We start from the raw sequence: 14,689 nt of genomic DNA on the forward strand, positions 1-14,689 counted from the left end.
CTGTGTTTTTTGATATGGAGAAAGCATATGATATGTTATGGAGGGAAGGGTTAATGATTAAATTACATCAGATAGGTATAGGAGGTAATATGTTTAATTGGTTATGGGATTTTTTAAGGGATAGAAATATTCAAGTTAAAATAGGATGTCAGTTTTCGGAAATATGTAAAATAGAAAATGGAACCCCTCAAGGAAGTGTGGTAAGTCCAACATTATTTTCAGTTATGATCAACGACATTTTTAAAGAATTATCCATCGGTTTTGGTAAGTCACTTTTTGCTGATGATGGAGCATTATGGAAAAGGGGAAGAAATGTGGACCATCTTATTGTTAAAATACAGGAAGGTATAGATAAAGTGGGTAAGTGGGGAGTAAAGTAGGGCTTTAAATTTTCAATTGAAAAGACAAAAGTAATGTTCTTCACAAATAAAAAAATAGGGGTTGATAAAAAGTTGTGTTTATATGGGAAAGAGTTAGAAAGGGTTGATTGGTTTCATTTTTTGGGAGTAGTTTTTGATAAGAAACTAACTTGGGGAAATCAGAACATATTATGGAGAAGAATAAAAAGGTTCTAAACATTATGAGGTGTTTAGCTGGGTTGACATGGGGTGCAAATTTCGATTCCCTTAAAAATATATATGTGTCTCTAATTAGATCAAGAATAGATTATGGGAGTGTGGTGTATGGATCAGCAGCTAAAACTAGGTTAAAAAAGTTAGATGTTATTCAAGCCAGAGCAATGAGAATATGTTTAGGGGCAGTTAAATCAACACCAATATGTGCATTACAAGTAGAGTCAGGAGAAATGCCGTTATGCATTAGAAGACAGCAGCTAATGGTCAATTATTGGATAAGTTTAAAAGGACATAATGCAGATCACCCAGTTAAGAAATTATTAGGAGAGTGTTGGGAAAGAGGAAAGAAACAAATTGATAGCTTTGGGTGGGTTGGGGATGATAGAGCGAAAATTTTTAATGTATAGTATAAGGAATTTAGTCCAACTGTATTGTGGCCTTTGAGACCTACATGGATTTGGAAATATATTAATGTAGACAGATCACTAACAAATATTAGGAAAAGGAACACATTAGATACTTGCCAAGAATTTTATAATCAAATGCAGAATAAATATAATGAATATTTGCAAATTTATACAGATGGGTCGAAAGACCCTAAAAGTGAAGCAACCAGTATAGCCGTAGTGATTCCTGAATTAAAGATTAGTATTTCAAAAAGAACATCTGATTATTTGAATGTATTCGCAGTAGAACTAGGTGCTATTTTAGTAGCTTTAGAATGGGTGGAGGAAACTGATAGGAATAAAATAATAGTTTGTAGTGACTCTCTATCTGCGTTGACGAGTATCGGAAAGGGACGTACAAAAAATCATCAAAATATTTTATATGAGATTATGGCGGTTCATCATAGGATATGTGAACAAAATAAAAATGTTGTATTATTCTGGACTCCTGCTCATGTAGGTATTATGGGGAATGAAAGAGCAGACAGGCTGGCTAAGGAGACAATTAAAAAAGATGATATTGATATGCAAATAAAGTTATCTAAATCTGAAGGCAAAAGTATAATTTGGAAAGAAAGCAAGAAGATATGGGAAGCTAGGTGGGTAAATGAAATAAAAGGAAGACATTTATTTAGAATACAAAATACAGTCGATGTAGAAAGGATCAGAGGATTAAACAGGAGGGAAGAGATAATTATAAATAGAATTAAAACTGGGCATAGTTTCCTAAGCGGAACTCTTTTTAAGATGGGGAAACACCTTACTGGTTTATGTAGATGTTGTGATGAAGTAGAAACAGTGGAACATGTTTTGATTAAATGTAGGAAATACGCAAGTCAAAGAAGATTATTAAAATCAGAACTAGGTGTTAGTAGGGAATTGAAATTTGAGAAGGTGATCGGTCAGCTGAATAGTATTGAGGGGAAAAAGAAGATTTTTCGTTTTTTAAAAAACACTGGGATTTTTAAGAGTCTTTGAGGAGTAGGTGGTAGGAGTCAATAGAGGGCAGTAGTGCAACGTAAATGGATGCAAGCTGCCGTTAAAATCTAAAGAAGAAGAAGAAGAAGACTCCTGGCTTCAGGTGGCCCATCACTACCGGACCGTATTCGCGTTTGGGTCCCGAGTCCTGACAAGAAGACTCCATGGCTGCCCGAAAACAAGAAGAAGCTGGGAGCCTGAAGTATCCTGGGATCGGACACGTAGCGGCTCTGATTCTGGCAAGAGGCGGAAGCAAAGACATCCCGCTGAAGGACATCAAGCCGCTGGCCGGGGTTCCTCTGGTCGGCTGGGTGCTGAGAGCCGCCATCGACTCGGAAGAGTTTGACAGGTAGACTTAAACTCTGAGGTCTATGGACGCGTTTACGTATATTTTCTGAGAATGTGACAGGAAATGAGCTTCCAAACGTAAAAAAAAATAAACGCATATTTTTTATTTTTGTTGTTATTTAAAATCTCACATCTTCACCAAATAATTATGGGCTGTATTTTGTTGCTAAGAAACGAAGTAAAGTTGCTCAAGTTACGGTAAAAGCAGTGAGATCACGGAATGGATGCAAAGTTTTTATATCGGGGCGATCGGTGGCATCCACTTCGTAACTTGTTTAGTGGTTTCTGTTCTGTATAAAAGGATTATGTGAAGAATGAACACGCAGCATGTTCATCTGTTTTGAGCCGGAAGACGAAGAGGGGAAACCCGCAGCCGAAGTCTGGGCGCAATGAGGATTGTCATGGTGACGATCGTGGATCGATCATTCTTATTGGTAACTGACAGAGTATCAGAGACTGAGAGTACGATGAGATCCTGGCAGTCTGAGAGGCAGCTACTCACAGATCCAATCAGGATGGTGGTGCTGCGATCACTATGGGGTTAGGTGGAGCCGCTCCCCCAGCAACTAGTAGTAAACAGCTTACAGCCACGGCTAACTCTGGGAGCCAAGGTTTTTTCTATAGTCTATTTTTTACCTTGTTCCCCCAAAGAATTACACATTTATTCTCATCTCGTTTTGACCTATGATATTTTTTCAAAAATTGCATAGAAACGAATGAGGTATTGCCTTAATTTTCATGCTAATAATATTGTAAAGCTGTGTTGTTTGCAATATTTTTACATCAGTTTAAGACATTTACAGTATATATTGTAATTCTAAATGATAAAAATCATTTCTTGTGAATATTTGACATTTTCACAGTGAAAAAAAAATCCAATTTTTCCAAATGGGATTTTGTTTTTCTGTGACTCAAGGTCCAAAATGCTGCCACAGTATGTCCAAAAGTAAAAACTAAGTGTAAGTTCATAAATTTCAGATTATCCTGAAAAAAATGATGCCACATAAGACAATATTATATATAATATAATGATTTCTATTAAGGTAAAATCAGAATTGGTCAAAAACGACCATATGTACCTGGACTCCTAAGGGTTAAAGTCCATACCGAGTCCATACCGGACTTTAGAAGAACAAAATAAATCAAGCTAGCTTCACTGCAGGGCCTGTTCACCTTGGCGAACAAAACTGCTGCTTGAATTCTGACACAGCTTGACAATGAGAAAATCATTAACCTTATTTTACTGCCATAATTTTAGTTGACATGTTTTATTTTGTATTATGCACATTTTTTGTTATTACGACTCTTATTTTGAAAGGTTAAAGTAGGAAGTGGAATCCAGCATATTGCTAGGGAACCAGAAAAAGAAGATGCATGCGATATGAAAGCATAGCTTTAGCAAGTGACTGTAAAAGGGTCATTTAAGTTAAAGAATTTATTTAATAACCTCATTTCTACCTCGAAAGGAAGGGTCAGCCAGCGAGGTATGTTTATATGTAATTATATCATTTTATGTTATCGTACTCATGACACCGTCTCACTTAAGTTTATGTTGTATTTTAGTTTGACGGTGGTGTTGGTGTCAGTGGGTCAAAGTGAATTGTAACAAGAGCAACTTTAAAGATTGACATTAAAGCTGACTTCACACCAGCAGTACAACGAACTCTTTATTGCCATTAAGAAGAAGAGGTGGGAGTGACAGTCGAACTCGGAGCTGCATGATTCTCGCATGGTTGCACCGAAGACCGGACGGTTGCAAATGTTAACGGACACACGTTCAATGGCTACTTCTTCATAAAGACGTCCAGGAACCAGACATTTAAGTTCATGTTTGGAAAGTGACACAAGGAGGGAGTAACAAGGAACTGTGTGAAGCCTGACAACAGCGCAACAAGGTAAAGAGAAGGGAAGTAATGCAACGAAGCTCAGAGTTAATTTAAGTCAAGTTAAAAGGAGATTTTCACCAATTAAGAAGTCCATAACATTTCAAGTAAAACAAAATGTCAGAAACAAATGACACAGAAATAGAAGTTGCCAGTGCAGAACAAGCTGCCGAAGCAGAGCAAGTAGATGAAACCTCTTTAGTGCAACCTGGGCAAGAAGAGCTGCGTAGAAGTGAAAGACCTCGCATGCTAACAGGAAAAGGAAGAGAATTTCATAAAGAAAAACTTAAAGGGCTTCAACGTCACTTTGAAAGTACTTATGACAGATGGAAAGCATTAATTAAAGTTGCTAAAAAATCTGTTATTAAAGGAGATCCAGTTGACATTCTTGAAGGTCACATGGACATTGTACAAAGAGAACTAGTCGCTCTTAATGATATTTATGATCAACACAGAGCAATAGATGGACCACCTCATGATATGCGTTCCAAGTTAGACAAATGTATATCAGTGACTAAGGTAGTTTTGCAAAACATCCAATGCCATGTTGAGGGAACAAATAAGGAGATTGTTTGGCCTGATGCTAGTTCTGTATTTACATCTTCTAGCTCAGCTAGTGTCTCAGTTCATAGTCATTTTAAAGCCAGTACAGTTATCTCTAATGGCTCCTCTGCCAAAAGACAAGAAGCTGCAGCAGAGTAAGCCAGCGAGATATGTTTATATGTAATTATATCATTTTATGTCGTTATCGTACTCATGACACCGTCTCACTTAAGTTTGTTGTATTTTATTTCGACGGTGGTGTTGGTGTCAGTGGGTCAAAGTGAAATTGTAACAAGAGCAACTTTAAAGATTGACATTAAAGCTGACTTCACACCAGCAGTTCAACGAACTCTTTATTGCCATTAAGAAGAAGAGGTGGGAGTGATACCTTAATTCAACTGTTTCAACAAAGATGCATTAAAAGTGTCAATTTTCATAAAATAAAAGTTTAGATTTAAACAGAGTTGGCAAGTTTACTGTGTAAATAGGCCTGTCACGATAGCAAATTTTGCTCAACGATTAATTGTCTCAAAAATTATTGCGATAAACGATAATATTGTTTGAAGATCTTTTTACACTGATTTAATGGAAATGACGTAATAATGCATGCAATTTCCTGCCAAAGTTAGATACACTTTATTTTCAAAAGAACACTAAACACTGGAACTGATAAACAAAATAAACAAAACAACCAAAAACAAAAATAAAATGGATTCTCAGTCTCCATTAACAAAAAACTCACTTGAAAAAAGAAACTAAACAACATAAAGTAAAAGTGGAAATAAATACTGCATTCAACCAAAAGAGTGCAGATTATGAAGTCTGTATACTATGTTGCCCTTCAGTTATAATTAGATTTAAATAGAGAAGATGGGCACATCGACTACCTGATGCAATAGTTCACACTACATGATTTTTTGCTCCTATTTTTCCCCTTACAACAATCTTAAAACGTTGGTCTTTCTAAGATTGTGTGGTGTGTTACGGTAGATCGTCGTTGCCGCTCCGATCTAAATCAGGGTTTTTCCCGACTGGGATCTTAACGCAGCCTGTTGAATGCGACAGGCAGCCAATCAGAAAGCCCGGATTCTCCTCCGCGCTTTCTGAGGGGAAATTACGGAGGGGAATCCCAAACAGCTGAAACGGCGCAACCGGAAGTCCAGCGGACATTGGAGATGATATGTGGAAACAACATTAATGTTTATTCAACATGCAAAGAATATAGAAATGACAAGAGGAGGAGTTGGAGCGAAATTGCTACCGCAGTTGATAAACCCGGTAACTTTTCAGCTGTTCTTCGTTAACGTGACGTCAATAGGTTCTAATGATTTTCATTCAGTCAGGACTTTACGCTGACACTAGCCACATGCACTGCAGGTAGATTGTAGTAAAGCATTGATTAATACCTGGTTTTAAAATTAGTTCACTGAACTTGCAGCCATTATTTTGTGCCCATTGTTGGACACCACAGGGCAGGACCGAACCCGATCGAACCGTTATACCTAGGATTTCTGTCGGCTAATGTGTGATCTGTCAGGTTTTAAAAATGGGCCGACAATCGGCGACAGCTCTAAGATCGTGTATTGTGCGCTGGGCTTTACACTGAGGAAATGAGGAAGGGAGGGTCAGTGGAGAGCACCGGAGTTGAGCCCGAAAAAGGAGCCCCTTTTTCATTCGGTGTCATCAACAGAAAGAGAAAAAGGCTGGAAGAGACGATAATGCCGATAATTAAAATGACGTCGATAGTTTTAATTTATCGTACGATTAATTGATTTACCGTTTATCGCGACAGGCCTATGTGTGAAAGTGTAAATAATATCTCTATAAGGAGAAAAGCAATCTATTTAAGTATACGTTCAATAGGCTGCATTTTCCTGAAATGCGTTTCTAATCTTATCAATTGTAATATGTCCTATTATGTTTTACATTATAGTTTTGTGTTTGAGCTTGGATTGTTTACAGATGGACTTAAGCAAATAACTTAATATAAAAGTTCCTTTTTGTTTTTAAACTCATATTTTATTAGCTTATTTGATTTAATTGAGTCAATTAATTACTTTCATTTTTCTATTTGTTTGTTTTCAAAACCAGTTTCTCTTGTAAATGAGATCTCGGGTGTCAATGAGACAACCTGTTTAAATTATGGTCAAATAAAAAACAATAATTAATAAATAATGATGCATTGGAACTGCTCACAGTTGTAAAACTAGTACCTTGTTGCCATGGTTACACATCATCACAACAGACCAAATCAGAGCAAAAATCCTGCCAGTCACAAAATGCTTGAATTTGGCCAAAGATCAAAATGTTTATTTCTTAATAGAGAATGAGCAAATTATGTTTAATTTTATGGTTTCAGTATCGATAATCTAAAAGATTTGAACATTTATTTGGTAAAAGTGTAAAAAATAATCTTCACAGTGTGGTTGTTTTGTTACCATGGTTACTGTCTGATATATTTTCTTTGTGTTTGAGCTCCTGTTTGTCCACAAACACATTTTAACAAAATAATCAGCAGCTTTAAGCTCCGCCCCCTTTTCCAGATTCTAGATCTAAGTCCAGTTGTGTATCTGTGATCAGATGTAGAAATTGGTGATTTAGATGAAAAAATGTGGCAAATTTAAGGTTGTAGCTGGTAGATTAAGAACCCAAATTTCATATTTATTTATATGGAAAAATATTTGTCCTTTTTCAATTCACAGCTAAACATGACATAACATCTTTAAAGAGTAGCAATATTACTAAATGTGGAAAAGTTCAAGGTGTATGGATACCTCTGTAGGACACTATGTATTATAAACTAACTCAGAGTTTATAATACATAAACAAGACGGCTTATGATTGTTTTGGGGTTTGACCTGAACCTTCAGAGACACATAAAGACAGTTACAAAGTCGGCCTTTTGTCACCTGAAGAACATTTCCAGGGTTTAAAATGATTCCAGGATTCCAGGAAACTTTTTCAGTTGCATTTATTACTGTAGCAGTGTCTTCACAGGTCTGTATAAAAAATCCTCCAGATGCAGCTGGTCCAGAACGCTGCTGCTGGCATTCTGACCAAAACCAGGAACATAGAGCACATCACCCCAGTTCTAAAGTCCTTCAAGGTCCACAGCCAGAACCAAACATGGAGAAGCAGCATTTAGTTTTTAGGCTCCACTAATCTGGTACAAACTTCCAGAAAACTGCAGAAACATTGAATTCCTTTAAATTAAAACTAACAACCCACCTGTCTAGAGCTGTTTTTAAGACATTGTAATGTTTGCTGCTGTTTTTTTATCATACTTAATTCTTTTATGATATAAAACACTTTCTGCTGGACTGTCCTACAGCTATAAATAAACATAACTTTTTGTTTGTTTTTTAGTGTTTGGGTGTCAACAGACCACGATGAGATTGAAAAAGTTGCAAAATCCTGGGGGGCCAAAGTCCACCGGAGGAGCGAAAAAGTCTCCAGGGACGACTCCACTTCCTTGGAGATAATTCAGGAGTTTCTCAAGGAAAATCCAGGTAGGAAAAGCTCAGCTGGACACAAGTTGCCCCAAACATTGATAATGGAAAATCACAGATGAGTTTTTCTCCTGTTCAGAGGTGGCAGTGGTCTGTAACATCCAGGCTACGTCTCCGTGTCTCCATCCATCTCACATAAAGAAGGCCCTGAAGAAGATCACAGAGGACGGACACGACTCCATCTTCTCCGTGGTCCGGAAACGCCATTTCCGCTGGAAGGAGGTCAAGAAAGGAAGTGAGTTCACCAAACGCCTGCTATTCCCCAGTTTGACTGTAATTGGACTCAATCAGGGTTCAGCTGTTCTGTTCAGCTTCAGAGAACCTACAGCAGAACATGTTCGTCCTTCCTTACAGGTTTCACTGAGCCGGAGAATCTGAACCCTGCGAAGCGTCCAAGACGACAGGACTGGAACGGAGAGCTGATTGAGAACGGTTCATTTTACTTCGCCACCAGAGACCTCATCATGAAGGAAGGACGGCTGCAGGTAGCTGCTCTGAATATTTAGCTCTCAGTACTGACAATTTGATCCAAAGGTTTCCCTAAAAGCAACATCTGTGCCAGAAAACCAACGAGTTTAAATCAATTCTACCAAAAAGTGGTCAGATATTGAGCCAGAATTAGACCAGAAGCTTGTCAATGACGACAAGTTTGGATCCAAGGTTTGACTTGGGGACGTTTGTTCAAGTGTTATTAGGGATCTATGTATTAATTTGAGGATCTTTGTATAATTTTGATCTTGTTTCTCTCTAACTTTGTTTTTATTCCTCTGTTGACTATAGTCGTGTATTTGCCTCAAACCACCAAAGAGTACTTTGTCGCCATCTAGTGGTCAGAGTTATACCTAATTCACTACAAACCTAAATTCATGTCTGTTACATTTAAATTAAATATCTATTTTTCAATTCGCAAAAACTGAATATTCAGGCAGTAATAAATATATTAAAATAATTGTTTAATTAAATTATTGGGTGATGAAAATTAAAGGCATTACTTTGCTGCCATCTTGTGGTCAGAGTTATGCCTAAATCACCAATTTTCACACTAAAAACTTAAATTCATGTTTGTTACATTTAAATAATAAACCTATTTTTACAGCTTAGTGGTAAAAACACAAAATTCAGGCAGTAAGGGTCAGAAAATGTCCAATAATAGCTGTTTTATTAGGTGGTGAAAATTAAAGGCACTCTGTCCTATGATGAGCAGATGTTTCTCTAGACCTGTGTCCATCAGTTCCAGATGTTTGGAGGTTTTCTGATGTTTGTGCTGGACTCTCTGCAGGGCGGTCGGGTCGCCTACTTTGAGATGGAGCCGCAGCACAGCGTGGACATCGAGGTGGACATCGACTGGCCTGTGGCAGAGCAGAGAGTACTCAGGTGAATTTAAACCGACTGCTTGTGAATGTATACAAATGTGCAAAATTCACATTTTGCACATTTGTATACATTCATTTAGGTTTCTAGTGCTTCTAAAAACAGCCCAAATGTCTTAAAAAAATCTGCCCAGGCGGTTTTTGGCAATAAATTGTATCTTTGGTGTCTGGAAAATGAGCTGTTTCAAAATCCCCTGGAATATAACATCACAAATCAGCAGGCAAAGCCTGTTACCTAGCAACCCCAGCAAAGCCCAGCCCGTTACCTAGCAACCTAAGCAGAGCTCCAGCACATTTGGTCAGCTAGTTTTACTTCTGTACAATGGCTGATGGAAAAGACGAGTATTTTGTTGTTGACTTATGTGAACTCGCACAAACTCTAAGGATGAGACTGAGACCAGCAAATATGCAGAGAGCAAATTTAATTTCATCAGCAGCTGATGGAGAAACAGCACACACAGCAAACTGCAGTCTGTTCCAACTTGGGGCTGAACACCCTCACATTTTATAGGATACATCGTACTTTGCGTGACTACACACCCCGGCTCAGTGTCAGACAAAAAATTTATAATTTCCTTATCTGTGAGTTTTGGGCAAGCAGCAGGTTTGAATGCAGATTCAACTCAACTACAGAAATATGCTCTGTGTTTGTTTCCCTTAGGTTTATCTGACTAAACATATTAGATAACTTCTGCTTTCTTTCTGTGTCATGACAGTTTTTTTCCCCATAGTGGCCTCTCTGTGGGTGGCTAAACAGATACTGAACTCCTGCAAAATAGAAACATCACCTTAGCAACGTCTGACATCTAACCACTGAACATCCTGTTCCAACTTATTTGCAGAGCATATTTCCTGTTGAGCTGCAACTGAATGCAAACGTTTTAATAACACATCAGAAACTATACATTCAAAATGATTAAACATTAATTAATTGTTTTCTTCCACACTTATCGTGCCAAAACCATTTTAAGCTTTCTTGTTGTTTGTGCAAGATGCTCCATTTTTTCAAAGATGTACACTTGTGTAATTGCGCAACCAAGTGTAAACGCTGAGTTGGGGGCGTGGCCAGCAGCAGCTGTGGATTTAAAGTGATAGGACGCCCTAAAACAGAACTGATCAGACTGAAATCTCATTGTCTAAGAATGAATTTGTGCAAAAAATGTAATAAACATGTCTTTCCTAGCTCATACCTATCTTAACCTGTTCAAGGAAGCATAATAAGTTACCTTTTACTCTTAAAAAAAATAAAATACAAATTATTTCAGATTCTTGAGATTTTACCATTGAACCTTTTATTTAAATTTTTCCCTTTGTTTAATTTTAGTACTTTTGTCCATCTGGACATCCTGCTGAACTTTATGTTTATGTTTGGGTTCTCTGCTTCTCCCAACAGGTACGGTTACTTTGGCCGGAGAGTAACCGTACACCCCAGACTGATGTTCTGTGAAATTTCCGGATGTTTGACCAAAGGACGGGGCCACTTGTCTGGGTCCCTGGACAGGCCTGGAGTGTCCTTTGCTGGTGGCCCGTGTGACACTGATTCTGAAGCGTCCTCTTCTAAGAGCAGAGACACAGAAGGATTCAGTGTCTCCATCCACAGCAGAGACACAGAAGGATTCAGTGTCTCCATCCACAGCAGAGACATAGAAGGACTCAGGAAGCTGCAGAAAGACGATGTGGAGGTCGGATCTGTCGCCTTTATCAATGTCAAAGGAGAAACTTTGCCCTGTGTCTTGTAACGCCTTACACCTCCTTTCCTCCAGGTGGTGCTGGTGATCTCCAAGGAGGACGTCGCGCTCCAATGTCCTCTGAAGATGACAACAGACTGTGAAGTGATGTTAGTTGGAAAGGATCCACTAAAAGATGTGCAGTCGATGGTGGAGAAGAAGAAGCTGGACTGGAACGATGTGGCTTACATGGGTAAAAATCTGGACTTTTTAAACTTTTTTTGACTTTTGTCTGGTTGATGTTTTCAAAAATACTTAAATTTTCAAGAGATTTTGTAGGAAATGAATGTTATAGTTTAAAGATTATAGTCATCAAACGAGCTACTGGTAATAAGATTAAGGAAATTTGGTTATATTGATCTACATAGACTGGAAACTGTAGGACAGATGTGTCAAGTTGAGGCTCGGGTTCATATTTTAACAGTTTGTAGTAAAATTTATTAATAAGGGCATGCTGTGGTGGTGCAGGGGCAAAGCAGGACCCACATATTGAGGCCTTAGTCCTTGTGGCAGTGGTCGCAGGTTCGATTCCCGGTCTGGCGACATTTGCTGCATGTCGTCCCCTCTCTCATTACCCTGTTTCCTGTCGAACTACTTTCAAATAAAGGCCACTAGAGCCATCAAAACCTTTAAGAAAATAATAATAATAAAGAATGTATTAGTAAAACTACCCAATAACTATCAACCCTTTAAAGTCATTCTTGATCTTGATGTTGTCCAAAATAAAAATGAGTTTTACATCCCTGCTTTTTTGGTGTTAGTGGCTAGACTGGGTTTCCTCCAGTGTATTATAAGCCTGGTGGCCCGCCAGGCTTCACTTGCCCCCCCACCAGGCTAAGCGTTGCTTGTTTTTGTTTTTAGAAAAAAAGTTTCCTAATTTTTAATTTTTTTTTCTTTAATAATCCGGACTGCAAAAGTTTCTGTTGCTTTGAGCGTTTCACTGGCAGAGCAGAATTATTCCTTATAGTTGATGCATTTAAATGGTCACAAACCCAGGAGGACCAATCACAGAGATGGCGCCTCTGCATGTTGCTGTCGCTGCTTGATATCTGAAGTTTGCCTCCTTTCACTCAAACTGAACAGCAGCTGACCTGCACTGATAATGTTTTTGTATTTGTTCCCAGTTTGTTTGTGGTGAAGCCGTTCAGCCGGTGGAGGAGTTTTTGCACTCGCCTCGTAGTCACGCAGCACGCTGGTTTTATTTTATTGTTTTTACAGTTACACATCCATCACACCATATCAAATGCTTTGTGTACTTAGTCAGCCAGAGTTAATGCGCATGGCCGCGTGGAGATAAAAAAAACTCGTCCCATAAAGCTCGGGCAATCAAAACGGTTTCTGTGGCGCTTATTAAAAACTCAATAGACAGCAAATGGAAGAGCTACTAAAGCCACACAAATTAAATCTCCCGTTTGTCCTTCTGTATCCAGCAGCAGCTTTAATTCATCATGCAGGGCCGGTCCAAGGTTGCATGAGGCCTTGAGCAGAATTTGATTTAGGTTTGTGTTAAAATATTAGCATTTATTGGTCTCCCAGCAACCAGCACAGCCAAGAGAGCTTAACATTTAGCTTCCAATGTGGATTTATTTAATTTATTTATTTAAGCACTAACAGATTATTTTCTGCAATAAAGTACAATAAATAAATAAATATTTTACTGGGTAAAAGTAATTTCTTATGTCTCAGCAATCTGGAAAAATGTTTAATTGAAATATTTTTCAGGTCTGAATCACTGGGAAAAAATAGAGGATAGAAAACTATTTAATTTTATTCCTTTCCAGTTAAAATGTGTTAACTGTTTAACCTGATATTTTTATAGAGGGTGAGTGTAATATCTTTTGTTTTTTTCCTGGGGTTAAAAGTTATATCTTTTCTGTTAAAAAGTTATTATAGTTGGCTAAAATTAACAAAATAAGACACTAACTAAGGTTTTTATGCTCACCCTCTACTAACAATCATATTCTAGCATTAAGTATTTGCTATTAAAATTATTTTCATACAAATAAGGCCTGTAAGCATAACATTTTAATGCATTTATAATGTTTTAAGCCATTTTAAATTAGTTAAACAGACAGAACTTAGGAAGTCTGTGAAGAGAGCTAGCCTCCTAATGGCCGTCCTGTTGGTGGAGCAGTAAAGTAAATATGCTTCCCTCACAATGTGTTGCTCTTACAAAGCTAGACAGCTAGCTAACACTTGAGTAGAAAATAATCCAGTACTTGATAGTTTTCTTGTTTTATTTTGCAACTCTTTGCTGGTTTGTTTTTCTTCCTTTTATTTTTTTTTCCTTTATTTTATTTTGTAAAAAGACAAATAATGTCCAAGGAACAAATATGTCTGAAGGACAGACGAAGACACCAATCGTACAGCTGGACGAGTTCTGCTTGACTGACCAAATTAAATATGTAAACAATGTCCACTAGGTGTCAGTAAGGTTCAATAGTTTATCTTACAATTTACCCACCAAATACTTAACAAAACATAATGATGGAGTCAGCACAGTAAATATTTACCTGCGTTTTTCCTCCCAGGCTGTCAAGCAGCGTCTGCCAGATGTCTGCAGCTGGCGGGCCTGAGTGCGGCGCCGGCGGATGCCCAGCCCGACGCCATCAGTGCTGGCAAGTTTCCCTGCAAGCATGGCGGCGGGGCTGGCGCTGTGCGGGAGTTCGCTGAATACGTCCTGCTCCAGAATCAGAAGGCCAGGCTCCAAAAGCAGAAGGCAGTGCCCTGCGGCCACGGCAACAAAGTGGATCATGAAGGCAAAAAACGCCAAGAAACGTCTTTACTTGTTTAAAAATTAGAATAGCTTGGGTTTACCTCGGATTTTCTCTACAGCAGCCGTTCCTGTTGGTTGTTGACACTAAAAGCCACATTTTTCTTGTTTCTGCATGTCTTAGTTCAGTTTACTCGTTAGATTGTTGTTGTTCTAAATCTGGTGGCTGGTTTTCATAAAACATCCAGAGGCAATATGGTGAGATTACACTTTAAAACAAAACACAATGAGAATCAAACTATAGATTACGGAATAAAAAGACAGATTTCTGAAGTTCTTCCACTAATTCATAACATTTCATTGTGTTTGTTGTACATTCGGCTCATAAACTCTTACAGATAGCACTGATCATGTTTCTGGCGCTTTGCTGCTTTTACTCTGTCCTGATGATCAATCTGATTTGTTCATCCACATGCCCTGGACATAACATGGTTTTGTACCAAATTGCAGTTGTTGGTTTCTGTCTGCTCTGATATTAATGTAATAATATATTACAGTATATTATTAGTGATATATTATAGCACTGACAGGAAAATT

General features: G+C 38.1%; 1 protein-coding gene across 1 annotated transcript; it reads left to right on the forward strand.

Annotated features, from left to right (window-relative positions):
- The first annotated feature begins 2,140 nt into the window (after nt 1-2,140).
- LOC116733436 (N-acylneuraminate cytidylyltransferase-like) lies at nt 2,141-14,401 on the forward strand. Its single transcript, XM_032584291.1, has 8 exons — nt 2,141-2,348; nt 8,140-8,282; nt 8,362-8,517; nt 8,637-8,767; nt 9,562-9,656; nt 11,046-11,334; nt 11,416-11,572; nt 13,911-14,401. Exons 1-8 carry the CDS (start codon nt 2,164-2,166, stop codon nt 14,171-14,173), a joined length of 1,419 nt encoding a protein of 472 aa, XP_032440182.1. The 5' UTR covers nt 2,141-2,163; the 3' UTR covers nt 14,174-14,401.
- Nucleotides 14,402-14,689: the final 288 nt, after the last annotated feature.

This window comes from Xiphophorus hellerii, chromosome 14 (assembly GCF_003331165.1).
Source record: "Xiphophorus hellerii strain 12219 chromosome 14, Xiphophorus_hellerii-4.1, whole genome shotgun sequence".
NCBI lineage: Eukaryota > Metazoa > Chordata > Actinopteri > Cyprinodontiformes > Poeciliidae > Xiphophorus > Xiphophorus hellerii.